This window comes from Puntigrus tetrazona, chromosome 7 (genome assembly GCF_018831695.1).
Source record: "Puntigrus tetrazona isolate hp1 chromosome 7, ASM1883169v1, whole genome shotgun sequence".
Lineage (NCBI taxonomy): Eukaryota > Metazoa > Chordata > Actinopteri > Cypriniformes > Cyprinidae > Puntigrus > Puntigrus tetrazona.
In genome coordinates this window covers 36617927-36637748 of record NC_056705.1, presented here as the reverse complement: position 1 = coordinate 36637748, position 19822 = coordinate 36617927, and the positions used below count along the sequence as shown (strand labels likewise).

At 40.1% G+C, this 19822-nt stretch overlaps 3 protein-coding genes across 15 annotated transcripts in view; 1 reads left to right on the top strand and 2 right to left on the bottom strand.

Moving 5' to 3' along the window:
* mical2a (microtubule associated monooxygenase, calponin and LIM domain containing 2a) overlaps positions 1–2118 on the bottom strand; it is a 46033-nt gene extending 43915 nt beyond the window's left edge. For 4 of the 10 annotated variants that reach the window (XM_043244191.1, XM_043244192.1, XM_043244193.1 and 1 more), the window contains exon 1: positions 1812–2116. The gene's annotated coding sequence lies outside the window, so the exon portion shown is untranslated. Of the gene's footprint in view, positions 1–1811 lie in introns of all 10 variants that reach the window. The other 6 variants (XR_006251347.1, XM_043244194.1, XM_043244196.1 and 3 more) reach the window with 3 other exon arrangements.
* Positions 2119–3328: 1210 nt separating this feature from the next.
* On the top strand, positions 3329–13542 carry dkk3a (dickkopf WNT signaling pathway inhibitor 3a). 2 transcript variants are annotated; one of them, XM_043244052.1, is made up of 7 exons: positions 3330–3625; positions 4342–4467; positions 5249–5326; positions 8525–8617; positions 10340–10481; positions 10558–10714; positions 11383–13542. In XM_043244052.1, the coding sequence occupies exons 1-7, from the start codon at positions 3428–3430 to the stop codon at positions 11468–11470; spliced, it is 882 nt and encodes a 293-aa protein (XP_043099987.1). In that variant the 5' UTR covers positions 3330–3427; the 3' UTR covers positions 11471–13542. The 2 variants fall into 2 exon arrangements, with proteins under 2 accessions (XP_043099988.1, XP_043099987.1); XM_043244053.1 differs by lacking the exon at positions 8525–8617 and having other exon boundaries at positions 3329–3625.
* usp47 (ubiquitin specific peptidase 47) overlaps positions 13268–19822 on the bottom strand; it is a 26262-nt gene continuing 19707 nt past the window's right edge. For all 3 annotated transcript variants that reach the window (XM_043244049.1, XM_043244050.1, XM_043244051.1), the window contains 9 exons: positions 18735–19527; positions 18188–18363; positions 17977–18057; positions 17753–17868; positions 16054–16172; positions 15842–15972; positions 15715–15762; positions 15503–15633; positions 13268–14791 (listed from right to left, as the gene is read on the bottom strand). In XM_043244049.1, the coding sequence (XP_043099984.1) occupies positions 14617–14791; positions 15503–15633; positions 15715–15762; positions 15842–15972; positions 16054–16172; positions 17753–17868; positions 17977–18057; positions 18188–18363; positions 18735–19527 (1770 nt within the window). In that variant the 3' untranslated portion in view covers positions 13268–14616. The remainder of the gene's footprint in view (positions 14792–15502; positions 15634–15714; positions 15763–15841; positions 15973–16053; positions 16173–17752; positions 17869–17976; positions 18058–18187; positions 18364–18734; positions 19528–19822) is intronic.

Sequence of the window (19822 nt, the reverse complement as noted above, 5' to 3'; positions counted from 1 at the left end):
GCCAAACAGACAGAAGGCTGGTTTAAATAAAAATGCGTCTAGCGTTTATCAGACTTTCAAAGTGTTGAATGCTATGTGGACCGTAAAAACAAGAACGCATCCCCGAGGTGATTTCAACGCGTCTGTTATAAGAGTGTCAAGTGCTTTCAAATTTTACAATATCACTTTTATTGCTTGCTGATTGAATACGAAAGCCTGCTAAAACATGAACAGCTTGAATCGCTCCGATGGAATGACTTCGTCATTATTGATTGCACACTTTTGAATCACGGATTTCATTTGCATTAAATTAGGAAGTGTGAATCAGGACCTCACGAGGAAAAGAGGTGTTTTCGGTTTTGCAAGACAGGAAGTTATTGCTCATCCATAGAGGAAGATGAAACTGTTTGCGGCTGCCTTGTTCGTGACAAATCTCACCAGGCTAGTTTAAGACATGGAGTTACATGAAGGCTATGTATTATTTACGATGTATTATTTCTTAGTTACTGGGACGACTGGATGTGACACGGCATTGATGTTTAGCCTGATTGTCATCTCAAACAGAAAACTTCAGGTTGAGTGCAAACATGCTTAAAGTCCAAAAGGTGAATGTACTGAATATCCAAAGGGTGAAATATCCCAGTTTCCCAATATTCACAGCCTGGAATATAAGTCTCACTGAGATACGGACAAAGAAAACTTGTGTGGTGTTAAATCTACCAAACTTCACACAAGTTCAAGTGCAGGTTACTGAACAAGCCACTGATTCCTTGAAGAAACATTAAAGGGAGTATTATCTTTCTCACACTGAGAACAACCAATCATTCATCTCTCTACCTCCTCCTTCTCTCTCTCTCTCTCTCTCTCTTTGAGACAAAGTGAACAAGTTGCATTAAAAATAAATACGTTTTAGAAGAATTAATAGTTTTAGAAGGTCCAAAAAAAGCTCAATACACATACAAGCTGAAAACACACGTAATGGATCGTATTTATAATGAGTGACGTGACGCTTTTAGTCACACTTAAACATGTCTGGTTGTTCATTGGTGAAAAAAATGGCATATGCAAACAAATTAATCTTCTCAGACCTTCTTATTTTATATTTGCAAACAAAACCAACCCTAAAGTGGCCCTAAGGTGATTTTGACAAGAAGCTGTCCAGAAATTTTGACTTATGACTTATTTGTTTTCCCTTTTGTGATAATATTCTTAGTTATTAAGTGCACGAATACCTCCACTTGATCAGTCTCTTACTTTGTTGAATGCACACCTCTGATGGATCCAGTAATTGACTTACTGTAAGCATTTCGAAAGCGTGCGACTGCACCCTTAATAAGAGTTCGTCTGATTATTAAATAGCAATGAAAAGAATGGCATTTAAAAACAGGTCGGACGTTTGAATAGAAAAGGAGAAGCGAAGCCGTTTCCTCTTCTACTGTACATGAAGATATCTACTTGATTTAAGCTTGTTCAACTTAACTGGGATAAAAACACGAGTCAGACGAAGAAAGCCGATCGGTTTGCTGTAGGCTACGCTTCAGACAGCAGCCGATCAATAAACGAAGCAGACTTATCGACTCCCGTGAGCTGCGTTTCGGCGGCACTGATTCTGAACGTTTACACTAGAATACACTAAAAACATTTTACAGCAACGATACGCGAGCCGGCTATGTTTCAACAGGTGAAGCCGAATCGAAACAACCTGTCCTTTAGAACTCTATGGACAGAAATGACTGCGATCAACAGATGGAAATACGGTAGCATTACATTCCTCACGCAACACGGGCTTACAGCACTGAGAAAAAGATAGCTTAAATAAGTAAGGCACTTACTTTTCGGGGTATGTCATGAAGGCGCAGGTAGAGAGATGATCGTGTGGCGCTCAGTCTGTCAGAAGCGAAAGGCGGTGTGTGTGTGTGTGTGTGTGTCAGATCCGCAATCACTTCACCTTCTCTTCCACGCGAGAAGAAATATACCGGCTATCATCCACAGTTGAAGGCAATGCATGACGTTTGAGGACAAAAGTTGGGTTTCCTATTGGCTCCGCGCATTATATAGCGGAGGAGGCAGAACCTAATGTCCAAATGTTTATGTAAAATCACTACAGCGAGGTCTGAATTATCACCTGTTGACATAATCCAACGATGAGGTATTTCACTCGCCCTGTAGACTTCCGGAACAATGTAACAGGTGATGGTTCGTGCGTTCACACCATATATGTTAGGACGCAAAGGTGAACGATAAACCACAGAATCACTGAAAACATCTATTATTATCTGTGAGGTTTATTGTTATTTTTATTATTATTATTATTATTATTATTGTTACTTCAACTCCTTAAGATGAACTTTGCCTTCGCTTTGACGGTGTTGAAGTTTGGATGAACGCCTTGTCAAACTCAAACTAGACAATGGCGCCACCATGTGGATGGGACACACGGTTTGTCCATCAAATATATGGTTAAATCAAGACAATTGTTTCGTAAAACGAAGCATAAACGGGTGCTTTAAAGTCAATGTTAACAGGGTTCGTTAAAGTTGGAAACGAATCGTTCTTTTAAGTCGCATCTGAGGTTAAATGATTCATTCAGTAATTGGACTGATTCGGTTCACCAATTCAAATGACCGGCAAGATTACTAGTCCTCACCGAGTGCTTCACATACTTTAAACACATATTTTAAAGCAAAGAAAACCACATTATAGAGCCTCGCGAGGGGGAGAAAAAAACAGAGAAAAAAAACAAGAACCAGAAAAAAACAATTACTTGATTGATTCGGTGACTCGAGTCTCTTGCGTCAACAGACTCGAATAGCTAACGTCAAAGCATGTTTAGCATTGCTTGTTATGTTACTGTTAACCATTGCATTTAACCATTTGTGATTGTCCCATACACACACACACACACACACACACACACACACACACACACACACACACACACACACACACACACACACACAGAATAAAATTATTTTAAGAATAAATCAATAAAGTAAAAACAGGTTAACAGGCTAACAGTAGTAGCAGTATTAATGGCACTACTACTACTAATAAAAATAAATAATAAAAATGCATCCAGGTGTGCCTACAAAAACCTAGCCTAGAATAATGCAACAAACTAAGAACAACTGAATACGAAACGTTGTGAATCATATAAATAAATTAGTACTGTAATTGTGCGTCAGAGTTGATTTGCACATGTCTAATTCGCGTAAATCTACTAAATGTCTCCCATATGCAGTAAATGTGCATAGACAGAGACGCAGTACAAAGAGGTTGCGTTTGTGTGGATGCGCATCGCCCCGCCTCGCCTCGTGCAGCTGGAGCTCCTCTGATCACACACACACACACACACACACACACACACACTCACTCACACACACTGTACAGACACCAGCCGCTCTCCGATCTCACACACACTGCAAAGAACACTAGTCGCCCTGTCAACATGTTTCTGCTCGGATTCAGCCTGTGCCTGGCCGTTGTCCACGGAATCGTCCCCGAGATATCTAAAACAGATATGGACATCATTGCAAACATGGAAACAAATGTAGAAGAAGGGCAAACGACACTGAACGATATGTTTAAAGAGGCGGAGGAACTGATGGAGGACACGCAGCAGAAGCTGGAGGACGCGGTGCATCAGGTTTTTTCTTTAAAATACTGTCGAATTATTCTTCTTCACTAGTCAACGTCAGAGTACATCTGAGGAATGGTTTTGAACTTCTCTCGTAACTAACAGCATTTGAGTTTTAATAATAGCATCACTGGCTGCAAAGATGGTCCATCACAGCTTAATAAGATAGTATGGACAAGATATTAGAAAGCAGAATGATATTTTCTGATAAACTGAGAGTGGCTAATATTCTTATGACCAAAAGGTTTATTTTCATAATGTTCAATTTTGAGATCTTTGCCTAGAGAATTGAGAAATATATATATATATATATATATATATATATATATATATATATATATATATATATATATATATATAAGTGAATATAAATATACATATTGGTTAAATTGATTATCTTATAGACCGGTTGCCTCTTTGAACAAAAATATAAAATAAAAAAACGAATAAAATCACAGTAATTGAATTACACCTGATTACACTTGATTAAACTGGTTAATTCCCTAGTGAGGGAACTTAAAGTTATGAAGTTCTTTGTGAGGACAGTCTTTAAAATTATTTTTAAAATCCCACTCACCCAAGGACTGAAAAAGTTATGAAAATTCATTTGCCACAAGTTTTTTCCACCCTTTGCATCAATTAAAATGATTTTTAAGGGTCAGTTCATGTAGAAATAACTCATTTGATAGCTGGTAATTTGCAGCATTTTCTTTTTTCTCTTTCAGACGGACAATGAGACAGCAAAATCCAGCCTCCATCCACACAATGTCTCTTCAAATTTCCAAAATTACAGCAGTATTGAAATTATAGCTGGGAATCAATCCATTTATATCGCTGAGAGAATCAATAAGGTGGGTAAAAAGCTTTCGTCTGGTTCAGTACGGTGGTTTTAGTACAGTTATAAGACTCCACATTATTTGATCCGATTGGTCAGATCATCTGGCATAATGATCGCTTGAAGAAACCCTGTGGTGAAAATCAAGTTTTTGAATTCTTTGCTGAACGTTTTCCCCTTAAATCATTCCAAAGATAGTTTCAAAAATGTGGTTTGAAACACCCATCACAAACGCATGGGCTGGGGCTTTTAATATCATTAGTTTTCTTAAAACGGGAACACAGGTTCTGTAGCATTAGCAACGCATCATAAGCTGTTACTAGTGATATCAAGTGTGTTTCTTGAAATGCATTACCATTCTGATAGATGGACTTGAAGATCCCGTATACCTGTATACTTCAGTCTTTCTCTTCTTCTTTAGAATCATTGCCATTGTGTAGCATTTACTAGTTCAGTTAACTGAATGAAAATGAAGCAGGCTTGCGCTGGTGTGTACGCGTGGATGCAGAGACTAATATGCATATTCATGTGACATATGTCATTTTGATGATCAAAGATGAGATGAGACAAAATTAGTAACTGCAGGGGAACTTTAAATATATAATTGATATTTTCCTAGGTTTCCTAGACCCAATATTTCTATCTCCAGGTTCTTCTCACATACTAAAAGTGTATATCAAATCATTATTTTGAGTGCATTTATTCATTAATGTGTTAAGTAATAAGTGGGATAATGTACAATGTGAATATATTTAAAATGAATGAAAATTAAGTCATTTTTGTGTTTTTACTTCCAGACAATTGACAATTCAACCGAAGAGACAAACAACTTGACAACCATACAGCCCAGAGACAAAGAGAACAGCATTAATCACGTAAGCTGTCTGTCTGTCCATCTGTCTTTTTGTCTCTCCGTCTAATTGTCTGAAAACCATGGTATTTATCTTGCTCAGCCAGACACTGCCACAACCAAAACCCTTTTATTTGCACACATCTTCTCCGAGACGTCAGGAGGAATGGTGTTCGGGAAGAGGAATAAACTTCCTCAGCTTTAATTTCCCGTCTGACTGAAATAAGGCTGTCTGCTGTGTATTGACCTGCTGTTTTAGATGGCAGGGTTCGGGATCTGAGGTGACAGCTCAGCTGACAAGGCAAGATAACGCCAGATAATCGACGGATTTCGTCTGAGGCTTTACGGACGCGTTTGATGTTTTAAATCCACTAATTGCAGTCATCCAGAAAGCTCAGGCAAAAAAACAAAAGCACAAGCCAGTCTGTAGTTTAGGGCAGATAAAATTCAGACAATATACAAAAAAAAAAACTACTAAACTACAAAAATCTGATATTTATATCAAGTTGCCTCAATCCAGTAAGTGAAATTTTACAAACTAATATATATATATTTATAACATTTATAACATTTAAAAAGCATTAGAAATATCCATATCATATGACTAATGAGTGATCTAAAATGACCATAAATAAAACCATATAAACCTTATTGTAACAGAAGCTGCTCAGACAACAGGTCAGATACAAGTCTTGTTTATTTTGATCGTTGTGGTTGGTTGAGAACCACAGAGTCTGGCCGAACCGTGACGGTACCCACTCCTCAACGGTCCACTCCATATGGACCGTATCCTTACCAGTCCACAAGATACTCAATCTGACTACCACAGTGCCAGGAAGCCAAGATTTTACTTTTACTTCATACAACCATACCATTTGACTTGGCGGGGTCTCTGATTTATGTTGATCCACGGATACCTTTGGTCTGTGCACTGCCCGCTGGATGTGATGGTGACTGTTGTCCCAAACCCTCTTCCAAGAGTCTTGGTGGCCACGGCATAACGTTCACAGGAAACTCCTCACCTCCTCTCTGTCCATTTGCCTGTGGATGATAGCCAGAGATGAGGTCTTATGACACCTAGAAACATTGGCTTCAAGAATGCCATAGTATAGGAAGATGTGGTTAAAGAGTAGCTACATTGTTTCAAATGCTGTCATCAAAGCCTTGAGGGCAGGAGATGAGAAAACTTAAGAGAATTGAATAATAATAATTGATAATCACACTCCGTGGCATTGTGGATCCATGACAAGGCATCAGTCTTAACATTCCTAGGACCGGGACAAAATTAAATCTGGTAAAGAAGAGAGCCTATTTAGCTTGTCTCGGATTTAGCATTTTAGCATCATGGAGATATTGGAGATTTTTGTGATCTGTTAATACTGTTAATGGATGTGCAGCTCCCTTCGGCCACTGCTCTAAAGCCAGCTTGATGGCAAGAAGCTCCCTGTTGCCGATGTAGTAGTTAATTTCTGCTGGTCTGAGTATCCGAGAGAAGAAGGCGCACGGATGGAGTTTGGCTGGATAACCTCCTCCTACACCTTTAGTAGAGGCATCCACATCAACAACGAAAGCGAGGTAAGGGTCAGGATGGTGGTTGTAGGTGTCCAGGAAAGAGACTTGGGTTTCCCCTTCAGTAGGCTAATGGCTTCCACCCTCCCCTCGTCCATCTGAATGCCAAAACAGGAGATGTTGTACGCAAGGAATTGCATAGAGGATTGGTGGAAAGTACATTTCTCAGCTTTGAGGTAAAGTTGGTGTTTTCTCAACTACTGAAGGATCTCTCCAACATGGTGGCAATGTTCGGCCATACAAATGAATACACGAGGATGTTGTCTATGTCATTTTTTCTGTGCAGGAAACCTAATAACCTGGAGTACCTAATGCATAAAGTTCTGGAATTCGGAGGGTGGCATTGACAAGTCCATACGGCATGACTAGATATTCATAGTGGCCAGTAGGAGTCACATAGACAGTCTTCCATTCATCCCGCTCACATATCGGGATGAGGTTGTATACGCTGCTGCACAGTTTAATTTTAGTGAAGATAGAAGTTCCGCAAAAGATGCTGTAGGGCTGCTGGGATGAGGGGAAGAGAATAACCAAACTTCACCGTGGCCTTGTTGAGGATGTGATAATCAATACAAGGTCTAAAGCTCTGTCATTTTTGCCAAGAAGAAGAAACTGGAAGCAGCAGGAGAATTGGAATAATGGATGTAACCTTGTTTGAGAGCCTCATCGATGTATTCCTCCATGGCCTTCTGCAAAAGTGGATAGATCCATGGGGCACTGGCTCACTCAAAATGAGGTTGATGGTACAGTTCCATGGCTAATCACCAGGTCATATTTGCCAAAACACTTACGTCTCTTTGAATTATTTTCATTACCTCCCCCAAAAACATTTTTCATTCTTTACTGATGCATTGACTAAAATCACAATTTCCTGAAAAAGGGATAGTCTATCCAAAAATGAATTGTCATTATTTGCTCACCCTCATGCAATTTCATGATTTTTTTTCTTTAGTGGAACATAGAAGATAATTTTAGGGGGGGTTTTCTACACAATGGAAGTCAATGGTCGATGAGGCCTGATAATGAAATCGTAATATCAGAAGCAGTAAGTGTGAGTACATGCCCTTGAGCACCACAAAACTAGCCGAGACACCAGGTCAGCCTTGATCTGGAGTCTTTGTATATTGCAGGATGACTGGAGTAGCACACACCTCAGCAGATGGAGACACTTGGAGAACTGAAAGGAACAAAGGAGACACTTGGAGAACTAAGAGGAACACAGGAGGTAAGTAAACTGGTAGGTATCACATGCAATAACAGAGCAACGATGGAGAGTCCACTTGGTAGGTAAGAAATTCGAGCCAATCCATGACATTTATAAATTAAATCAGAAGTTTGAATTGTTTTCATTACCCCACAAAGAGGGTACTGTCAATGCATTCTGTGCTGATCCATCGACTAAAATCACAATTTCCTTAAAAGTCCTTAAAAAGGAACAGCCCACACAAAACTGAAAATTGATTTGATTCGTTGATTTGTGGGGATATAGAAAAATACAGCGCCTATCATATAACCACCTCACATCTTCTTAAAATCCTGTGAATGTTGATTTAACTGCATGGTAAAGTACAGTTCTGCTATTGATTAGTTCCTCACGTAGATGCGTGGGTTATGACTCCTTGAAGGTTTTGAATGAATATCTTCTGTTTCTCAGGAGTGTATTATTGATGAAGACTGTGAGAAGGGCAGCTACTGTCTTTACGGAACGCAGAGCTCAAAGTGTCTGCCCTGCAAACACACTGATGCGGTAAACGCTTTCATATTTCACAGACCAGGCACATTTGAAGTACACTTGACCTCTGCTATTATCTGAGAAGAGATTGTCAAGTTTGCTTATTACATGATACTGTTCAACCTAGTCTGTATTTATTTTCATTTGCTCATTATTTTCTGCTTTCTCTGGGTCTCTGCACAAATATAATACCCAGTAACGTGGCTTTCCAACAACATGATGCAACTGAGCCTGCACTGTGACTGCATTGCAGTACGAGTGCACCTGGAATCTGATATGCCGAAACGTTTCTCCTTTGGGTTTCACATCAAAGTGCGCAGATTGCTAAATATGAGCAGCTTCTCCAGCCCAAGATAGGACATATTGAGTTCACCTCGCGGCACAGGAAGTAGGGTAGCCAACTAAGCAGAATACAGATGTGCATTACTCTTGCAGGATATTGTTGAAGCAGATCTGCTTGTTAGAGAGCTTTGCTGAGGCATTGAATAAATATAACCATACGTATGGAACAACGTGATAATAGCATTTTCTAAGATTTTCTTTTGGCACATGATAAAAGGGTGCCTGCACTGAGATTAATGACATAACATTAAAGAATGAGCCAAAATAATTCTTTATTCACTGGTTCTTTTTGGTGAAGCATCAACCCTGGGGAGTCTGATTCTTGAATAAATTACTTAAAGGCCAGTTCTTTTTAGTGAATCAGTAGCATAAAGTACAACCTGTAGAGTTCGACTCCCTAACTAATCTTCAAACCATTTAATTCCCTAGTAATGAGTCTTGTGAGCCAGTTTTTAGTGAATCAGTAGTATAAAGCACAACCTGCAGAGTTTGATTCCCTAAATGAATCTTATCAGCCATTTGTTTTTAGTGAATCAGTAGCGTACAGAACAAACAGTAGTTTGATTACCTAACAGATGACTCTTATGAGAAAGTCCTTTTTACCAAATGAATGGCATATAGTGTAACCTGCATAGATTCATTTGCAAATAAGTGACACCATTTGCGTTTGAGATTTTTCTTTTTAGTGAATCAATAACATACAGTACAACTAGCCAATGAGTTTGATTCTCGCACCAGTGAGATTAAATGCTTCAATAGTACACAATTGCAATAGAATCAAGTGTTGTCCGATTTCTGAATTTACGACTTATGTAAGACAATACTTTTTAGTGAACCAACAGCATGCCAAACAACCAGTGGAGTCTGAATCCAAAATGACTTGTACAGTACGAACCAGATCTATTTAGTGAACCAACTGCATATAGAAAAAAACTAGATCAGTTCCTAAATTAATTTTTTAAAGGGAATCAGTAGTGTACATTGCAACCAGCAGAGTTGAATTACAAAATGAATGAATCATCATTTTTATTTTAGTGAATCATAAATATCTGATTGACATACTGGACCATGTTTGTATTTTTGCCTGTGCAAAGATCTTTTACAATAATTATTTCCCATTAATAACAGTGCTGAGGGCAGTAAATGTAACACTGCTTTTTCAGATATGAATGATTCATTAAGGAATCTGAATTATTACATTCGTAATGATTCCTATTCCTACTCGGAACCAAATCCTGGCACTGTTTGTACAGGCTTTTTCTTAAAAAAAAACATCTGAAACATCTAACAACAGCGTTCCTGATTATTCACTGAATTGATTCAGTACAAGCATGAAATATGTATGCTGACATATTTTGAGGTGTCTCAAGCATTCGAATGTCCTGCATCCCTCAGACGTGCACCAAAGATGAGGAATGCTGTGCGGGACAGCTGTGTGTTTGGGGTCAGTGTGCGAACAGCTCAAAGGGAGAAGCAGGAACCATCTGTCAGTACCAGAACAACTGTAAGGAGGAGTTCTGCTGTGCCTTCCATAAAGGTACGAGCATGTTGCGTTTTGATCTGCACATGTCGAATAGCGCATACATCGTTAACTACTTCTGTTAAATTTTCAGCCCTGCTGTTGCCAGTGTGCATCTCTAAGCCAATAGAACGCGAGCGCTGCATCATTTCAGCCAATCACCTGATGGAGCTGCTGTCATGGGATATGAAGGGGGACGGTCCTCAAGAACACTGCCCATGTGCCGGTGATCTGCAGTGCCAACATCTTGGGTAAGAAACCTTCATCTTCTGGCTGCTTTCACTTGGAATGAATATGATTTTATTTGATTTTAAACACAGTAAAATAGCAATATTGTTAAATGTTCTTAATATTTGAAAGAACATTTTAAAATGAATTCATTCTGGTGATGCACACCAGATGTCTTCAGTGTCACGTGATCCTTCAGAAATCATTGTAATATGCATATTTTTGCAGAAAACAACCCCAATGACAGACCTAGCCAGACTCTAATTTTTATTGATGAACTACATTATGCGCACCATTTTTGAAAGAAATTTCAAATAAATGAAAGTGCAAAAAAGTTAGGGGTCAGAAAAAGACTAATTTTTACGAATTTAATAGTTATTAGTATGAATACGCCATTTATAATTTTACAAAAGACACTTGAAATGACTGCTGTTCTTTTGAACTTTCTGTTCTTAAAAGAATCCTGAAAAAAAATAATCACTTTGTCCCTGAAAATTTTAAAGCAGCAGATTTCCGACACTGTTAATCTAAAAAATGTTTATTCTCAATTCTGTTAGTGCTATCCGAAGGAATAAATCAAATTTCGAATATTCTTCATATTACTGTTGTTGCCCTGTGTTTTTGAATCATAAAAGCCTTCCTGAAATAATATGAAAGATTACTAAGAAATTCAGGTCACTCTCTTCATCAGACGAGGTGCGCTGTGTCTGAAGAGTGAGAACTCCAGCGAGGAGGAGCTCACTGACACCCTCTACTCTGAGATCGACTACATCGTATAGTGAGACTCGGCCTGTTTGACAGACAGATGAAGAGAAGCTGCTGAAACGGACATGAACGCTTCATCACTCCAAAGCTTTGTAGGAAACGCCTTCATTATAATCACCAAAAGCAGCTGTGAAAGTGCAGCAGAAGGCCTGAATCTAAAGACCGTTCGCACTGACGGCGATTTGAAACCATCAAGCTGCCTCAAAGTCATTCATTTCCGAAGAAAGCTGGCGAGTCGAGGGGACATGAGCGATGGAGAAAAGTGAACTTTAACGAGTTTGAATGCAAAAGTCACACGAGAGATACTGTAGTTCCCTGCGACTTTGATTCACACACTTTTTCTTCCATAAGATGATTTGTTTAAATGGATTCGTGATCAGATTTTCAAAGCTATGTTGCATCAGGCAGCCCGGGGCAGATCATATCGCTGTCAGTGTGAACAGTCTTCAAGCTCAACTGTGGCTTCCGAGCACTGGAAAGAAGCTCTTATTAATCAAATACAGTATTAATGCTTTAAGAATACATCAGGCAGAAAAATGTAAAGAGGAAATCTCCGTTGAGAGCTAATCCATCTTAGTGTAGCACCTATACAAGAAACCTCCTGTAATTCAACCAGGTAATAAACAAAAACTTGCTCCAGAAAAACATGTTGTATATATCCTTTCTTATGTATAATATGAACCCAAGTTTTGAATTTTGTGCCACTTATATTAGTTGTAATTATTTTTAGAGTTAAAAGGTGTGGTCACATTTTACTGTCGTTTGCCGAATTATTTACAGGAAAAATTTGGAACAAGAGTGAAAGATCTCCTCATGCGTTCAAGATGGCCGTGTGAGTTTGCTGTACTGACCAATAAATAAAAAAAGCAACTCCGTTTCTGTGAAGGTTTTTTGCCCACAAACATTTGCCTAAACACTGCCAATGTGACTTCACCTTAGAAACGTGTTTAAAATGTAAATGTCATTTGGCAATTTTACAACAGGAAGAAATTCTACAGGATTTCCCCTAGCACACTTCGCAATGGGTTTAAGTTAATCGTGTGGATCAGTCCGCTGCCCAACAGAGAGCCTCTCAGAGTGTATTCGCACCAGGAATGCTAGTCTGCTAGTTCACTTGCTTTAGTCCGGATCAAATACAATGTTGATTTGTTGATTGATTGGTTCATCCATTCGACCATACCAGAGTTCGTTTGGAAGCATATCCATCTTCATCTGGGTCTGGATACGGTTGTTTGGTGCTCACCAGAGTGAGATTACTCTATTCAAACCTGCTTAAAAGATCCGCACGAAAGGGGCAAGAGGAGTTTGTTTCAAATAGAACCTAACCTAAGACAATTGTGAACACACCATTAGTTTGACAATGACTTCTTTTTGAGCTGTGCTTTATATATAGCTATACTTAATGCTCATTTTTCGCATGAAATGTGACGTCACCTTAAGACCACGCAAACACCACGTGCACTTGAGAAATTACCATATTCGAATGAACCATTTCTGCAGCTTCACCCAAAATTTGAATTCGTTACTCACCCCCAAGTTGTTCAGAAGATGTATGAATTTCTTCTGCTGAACATAAAAAAATATTCCTAGACATGGCATCCACTAACATCCATGCTATTTCTTATACTATGAAAGTCGATGGCTACTGTTTGGTAACCAACATTCTTCAAAATACCTTTTCACGTTCAACAGAAGAAAACCTCATATGTTTGGAAAAACATCAATTTGTTCCTTAACCCCATACAATAGCAGACTCTTCTTTAAAATACGGGTTCTTCATATACGTCAACCTGGAAGCAGGCAGACAGAGATTGATTGTTGCTTTTTATTTCAGTATTGGCATGTCTACTGTGAACAGCTTGTGGCAGCATTAGGAGCCCAGAAACCCGCAGAGGTTGGGTCGAGCTCCGACGCTGGCGCTCCTCCAGCGGGGCGTTCGCACCCACCACTTTCCAGCTACGCGAAAAACAGCAGCGAGAAGCATTTCCACGCATGCACACACGCAAACCTGCCACATCCGAACCCACAGGCTCTGTTCACATTGTGCAGAAATAAAAAAAAAAAAAAAAAAAAAAAAAAAAAAAAAGAACACAGGACATGTCTAAATGGAAAAAGAAAAGCCGAGTACAGATCAAAAAATTAAAACACGTGCCATTAAAAGTCACTCACAAGACCTAACGTCATCATCAGTCTGTAGTGAAATAATTTACAAGAAAAAAAAAACAAAACAAAAAAATGAATCGGGTGAACGAAGCGCACTACTTGATTACTTCATACCGCCCTACTCTTAAAGGCTTGCAAATTCATATGTACCAGTGTCACTAGCCCCAGCAGGAAGTGTTGTGAGAGGAGGAGGGCGGGGCTCCCTACAAAGTGGGCGGAGCTTCAGAAGTCAGTGGGGGGCACCCACACACAAAAGGAAGCATTAACTGCAAGAATAGAACCTCTTCAGCCAGAAAAGAAGCATTTAATTTCACAACTATGTGTTAAATAAACAAAAGGAGAGATATCCCAATATTCAAGTGAGAGCATCATACCCAAAACTTCAAGTGAAAGTGTCACTACGACTGGAGTCGATCGAAGAGCTCTATGCAATGGAAGATGAGCAGTGCCGTCGCCCCCACGGGCGTTCGGAGGTGGCTGGATACGCTGTGCTCGAGTGCCGAATAGACTCGGGACGATGGACGCTGAAAACGTGAGAATTCGACACGTTCGGCCGCATCTCGAAATCAGAGAGTGAGTGATGGACAAACAGCAAATGCAGAACGACGGGACGAAAAAAATCAATGGAGATGGAGCACCGAGAGTGCAAACAGACGAAAGAAATGAAGGGGGCAATAAAATCTCTCTCCCAAACCGCCCCCTTTCCTCTAACGAGTGCACCCATCTCTGTATTATTAAATTGATTTATCTGAATGATATTGAACTTGAAATAGCTTTGCACTTCCCTTTAAACTTTACAGTACAATAAACTATGGTGCACAATAGTACTCTGAGCCACGCTATGCGCTCTGGAGCTCAAAGAAGAGAGCGTCAGCCGGACAGCACTGGTGACGTTGATTCAACGTGGGGCCCAAACGCCAGGGACGCTGGCGAGGCAGCGCTACACTGCAGCGGGCAGGCCAGATAGAAAATAGGGAAGGATAGAGTCCTCCCCCTCTCAGTCCTGTCCGGGGTCTTTGGTGGGCCCTCCGTCTAAGTAAATTTTGAGGGCCTTCTCTTTGCGTGGGGAGTAGCTGACTCGGTGGCCCGTCTTCAGCAAGCGGCTGCTCTCCTTCTTCATCAGTTCATTGCGCTCTTCCTCAGACAGCTCCATGAGCTCCTCGTTGCTGTCCCTGCGGAGACGAGCGCAGAAGTGCATGGTTGACTTACTGACCGACAAGCAACTACCGGTAATTACCGGTAAAGATCTATATATCTCCAGTAGGATTGATAACATCTCCATTAAAGGTAGTCGCATTTTAAGTAGCTAATTTATGATAGAGTTCTCACTTGTGGATTAACATTAGGTTAAATATACATTCATACTATTCAAGTAATTTTAATTACACTTTATTTTATAATTACACATATCAATTGCTTATTAGCATGTATATTGCTAGAATATTAGCCTTTCATTAATGCTAATTAAGCACGTATTAATGCCTTATTCTACATCCCTAAACCTACCCAATACCTACACTTAGCAACTACTTTACTAACTAGTAACAAGCAGCAAATTAAGGTTTTATTGAGGGAAAAGTTACCTATTCTAAGGTGTTATAATAAAAAAAAAAAAATATAGCTATAAATATATTGTAACCTTTCTGAAACGTTTTGAGTGGGGTTGCCAACCCTAAGCTCCACCCCTGCGTTAAATAATTTGAACACGTTAAACTGAAAAATTTAATCACCTGCATTTACGTGCTAATTTTGACAGGACTAAATATAATATATAGCCATTTTATAGAGCCAGTTAAGTATTTGACAACTTGTCTGTATTTTTTCATATAATTTCATTACTTAACTAGTTTAAGCAGCTAATAATGAAGTATATATGGCTTTACCTGTAGAAGATCACGGCGCCATCGTCACAGATGTAGAGCGGCCAGACATTGAGGGTGGAGACTTTAGGATTCCAGTCTAAATCCTGATGGATCTCCAACACTGAAATGTCACAAGGAAAAGTTCCTCGTCCCTGTAGGAGAAACAAGACAGTCAGATCTGAAGGAAGGGCGTCTGAAACTCAACCAAACCTGATATGCAAAGACTGCCGTACCTTGGCAAACTCCAAGCTCTCAAGAGGAATTCCACTCAATTCACTGAGCTGAAGGAACAAAATATGATGTTAGCACTCGAATAAAGAGAAAAACAAAGAACACCAAGCGCTTTCTATTCAATATTACCTTCTCCTTGAGCTCCTCTACACTGCTGCTCTCCAGCACCACCTCCCGGAAAGCCTCCAGCTTCATCTGGGCTGGGCACCAGCGACGGGTCAAAACTGCCAACTGGGACATGGACTTCATCCTCTCCGGTTCTACAAGCAAGAAAGTCATTAGATGACAAAATACATGGGCTGTTGGGATACAATATTTATAACAAATATGATGGTCTTCACCTTCAAGGACTTCTAGGAACACCTCCCAGTTACTGGAGATGTTGATGTCCTCCTCGTAGACGTGATAATCCAGAAACACTGTGCCTGGGTTCTTCCAGGTCTTCTTCCTGAGTCTAAACCTGTGACACACAGAGCGACACACATCTTATTAGTATTCTGAGGCTTTAATCCTCCTGCGCTGTGAGTCAGTGCATTTAAAAGGTCAGCACTGGGATGCGTCACTGCAGCGTGCAGAAAGTGGATGTGCTTCCAAAACTGCACATTCATGAGTCAGGGCTGCCACGACAGCAGCCATCCCAAGAACACTGACATTTTAGATGGATAACATGAATATAAAATGTTAAACTGAACGTATAATACATCCAAAAGTATGCAAACTTTTCCACCTTGCAGAATTAACGTTTGCGTTCTTTAATTCAGCTAAGAGGTCACGGCATGACGTATTAATCCTCTATTGTTCACACAAGATATGAAAACGTAATGGTTCACTAATTTTGTACTTTGGAATGCAGTAAAATGCACGCAAGTATGCAATCTCTGCCCCCAGCATTCATAGGAATGAGATTGGAAGTGAGTGTAATGAAGCGTCGTGTGTCTGCCCATTAAGTTACAGAAATGGTTCGTTTCATAGTATGGAAACAAAAGGAAACACATGAACATGTTAACGAGGCACATGTATACTGTACACATGTAATCACTGTTACTCATCTCAAACGCTAAAAGATTAGGTAACCTTTTCAATAGAGGTTTACATTGATTGAAAACATTACACATTCATGATTTTTTTTTAGTGTTAGCATTGATATGCTTCAAGTGAAAAAGTGACTGGTGTTGCGTCATTTAAAAAAGGAAAAAACATTAAATCAAGCCAAAAGTTAAATTTCATGAATTCAAAACAAACTAACCAAAGAAAACATTTTGGAAAATCTTGCTCTGATTGGGGAACGCTCTCAAAAACCTTAGATGCAGTTAATTTCTTCCATTCTGTGTGGAAAATTGGGGTGTCAAAATCGACAATCGACCGTAATCAATCAATTATAGCCTATGACGTCATTCACACACGCGATTGTCAAACGAATATTAAAATGCACTCTATTACAAAATCTGAGCTTGGCTTTATCCTGCATGTGGTACGCGTGTGCAATAGAGACAAACGCAGCAGGCTTTATTGCACAGAATGTGTGCTGTGTGACGTGTGCACATTGCTTGACTGTGCTTCCCCTCGCTCTTATTTTAGTCATACTTGCATGCATTCATTCCTGTCATTTGTAATGCAGTATGTTTTTTAAAGCAGGGTTTTGTTTTTTTTGGCTTGTGGAGCCCGATATCCTTATCTTGGATGAGAGTTTCAAGAGTTCATTTAAGAGTTGTTGTTGTTCTTTCAAGTGACCAGTTGGAAATTTATAACCATTCCAAATAGGCATTTTCAAGACCTCTGCTGGGAAGGAACTTTAGAGACCATACTGTTCTTGATTACCCCAGCTTTAAAGCACTCTATTTGTATAGAGTGGCATATAAATAAACATGACGTGACCTGACCGGACTGCCAAAGCGCAGAGCTGTTCAGAACCTATCCACATCACTGTGATCAGATGCTTTTAGCTTCTGTCTGCCATTTTTATTGCAAAGAACAGTACGCCATTCACGTCATTTCAGGGCCTTGAGGAGGAAAAATCTAAAAGGATTGATATGCGCTTACCTATCTATACTGAGGTCCAGTTTGCACTGGTCTTTAAGTTGAGGCAGCAACTCCTCTTTAGACTGTCGAACAGTCATGCCTTTAGCGAACACAGTGTCCAAAAGGAACTTACAGGGCTGTCAAAACAAAATACAAATTACATTATTATTTACCAGTTTCAAAACACGCATTCCGCTGTAGAGTAAACTTAATGAACGTCTATTCCCAAATGTTTCGTCCCTCACCTCTGGGTCATTAACTAGCAGCTGGTACACCTTCACCCTGTATTCTCCTTTCTTCAGCGCTCGCCCCAATCGAATCGTGATCTATTCAACGGCAGAGCAAATAAACACGACGCGTCTCATTTTTGCATCTTTAGCGGTGCCAAACAGAAAAGCAAGAACAACTAGGAATAGTTGTCCTTATGTTAAGCTAGCATGAAAAATTAGCACTCACCTTATTGTCGTCAGAGAAAGAGGAGAGTGTCTCATTGAGCCGCACACTCTCAAACTCCTGGTTGTTGGCATAAACCCGGAAGACCTTAAACTGAGTGGAAGGGACACCAACAAATGGCTCTAAATTCTGTTTAAATGCTGCCAGTGTGATCCTCTTGTCAACATGGACAAGTAAACCTGAAACAAATACATTAGCAACATTAACTATTTTACTAAAACGTATGTTCGGCAGAAACAGACTACTATTTGATATTTTGTTTTTAACATTTGATAAAACAGGTAATTAGGTGCAAACCATCAAGCAGGGCTAAAATATTATTGAAAATCCTTAGAATTAAAAAATTAAAAGAATTAAAATTCTTATTGTGACATGGCTTAATGCTACAGGTAGAGTGCAAAGACTCCAAATCAAAAAAAAAAATGTAATATTAAATACAATATATCAAAATAAAATTCTGCTTATGCTACAGGTAAGGTATTGCTCATTAAAAATCGAATTCTGTCTAAGAAATAAAAACATAAATAAAAACAAACTAGAGAGACATTACATTTCTGTTCTCCAGATCCGTCCTCGTGAGAGTATGACTCTGCTTTGAAGTACAGGTACTGGGTGTCAGCTTTGCTCTTGCCGTTCTCATCATACTCGCTGTCTGTGCCCGAGTCCTCCTCCGCCGTGTCCCACGTCTCCTTCTTGCCCTCGTGTGCTTTGGAGCGCCGGCTGCTGGTGATGCTGTGCGAGTCGAGACCGTTGGCCAGAGGCAGCGGGCCGCTGTCGGCGTTACACAGCGTGTCGCTGCTGTGGCTGGAGCTCAGGATGTCACTGTCCACCGAGCTGGTGCTGCGGTCGTTATTGACGTCTGAGTCCGAGCGCTCCTCAGAGGGGAACTGGTTCTCTGTGTCGGAGGCGGCCCGTGTGCAGTTCTCTGTCTGGGAAGGCTGCGAGGCAGCGTCCTGCTCTTGTGCTGGTGACTCGATGTGCTCGAAGTCGCTGTGTTCGGAGCTCTTCTGACTGTCACTGGTGCTGGAGGATTGCTGATGCTGCTGCTGCTGTTGTTGCTGCTGCTGTTGCTGTTGTTGTAAAGAAAGGTTCTTCAGCTTCTCTGTGCTCTCTTCAAGAATGGCTTCCACTGACTTCCTGCTGCCCTTCGCCCCATCAAAAGAGTCCTCAGAGTCAGCGCTAGCTTTGGGGCAACTAGTTCTGTTGGCCAAGGAGCCTGGCGACTGCTCGGGCAAGGAGACAAACAGTCTGATTGTGTTTCCGTGACGATCCAGGAGCTTCCACAAAACAGAGTCGGTGAAAACGGCCTGATGATCTGTCGAATCGGAGCTCTCCACGAAAACCTGAGGATAAACAAAGGCATCGTATAGAAAACAGCAAAATTAAGACAAAATTTGAAAGCAACATGCAACTAAAATCTCTCGCTCAGGAAGGATCTTGTGGAACTATGTTTTCTAGGCACTGGCATTGTCGGAATGTGAAGGCCATTCCAAAAAGTAGGTCAGCTAAATATGCTAAAGAAAGACTTAAGCTAAAAGGAAACTTACAAGTATAATTTCAGCTTAAAAACTATTTGAATTTAAGTTTCCTAAATGTACTTCAAAGTATACGGTCATTAAAAAATGTGAAGTATATAGT

Excerpts from the sequence above, each read along its gene's own strand:
- dkk3a (XM_043244052.1), top strand. The coding sequence starts at position 3,428 with ATGTTTCTGCTCGGATTCAGCCTGTGCCTGGCCGTTGTCCACGGAATC. Across the intron at positions 4,468-5,248 it reads TCGCTGAGAGAATCAATAAG|ACAATTGACAATTCAACCGA; the intron begins GTGGGTAAAAAG and ends TTTTACTTCCAG. Across the intron at positions 8,618-10,339 it reads CCTGCAAACACACTGATGCG|ACGTGCACCAAAGATGAGGA; the intron begins GTAAACGCTTTC and ends TGCATCCCTCAG.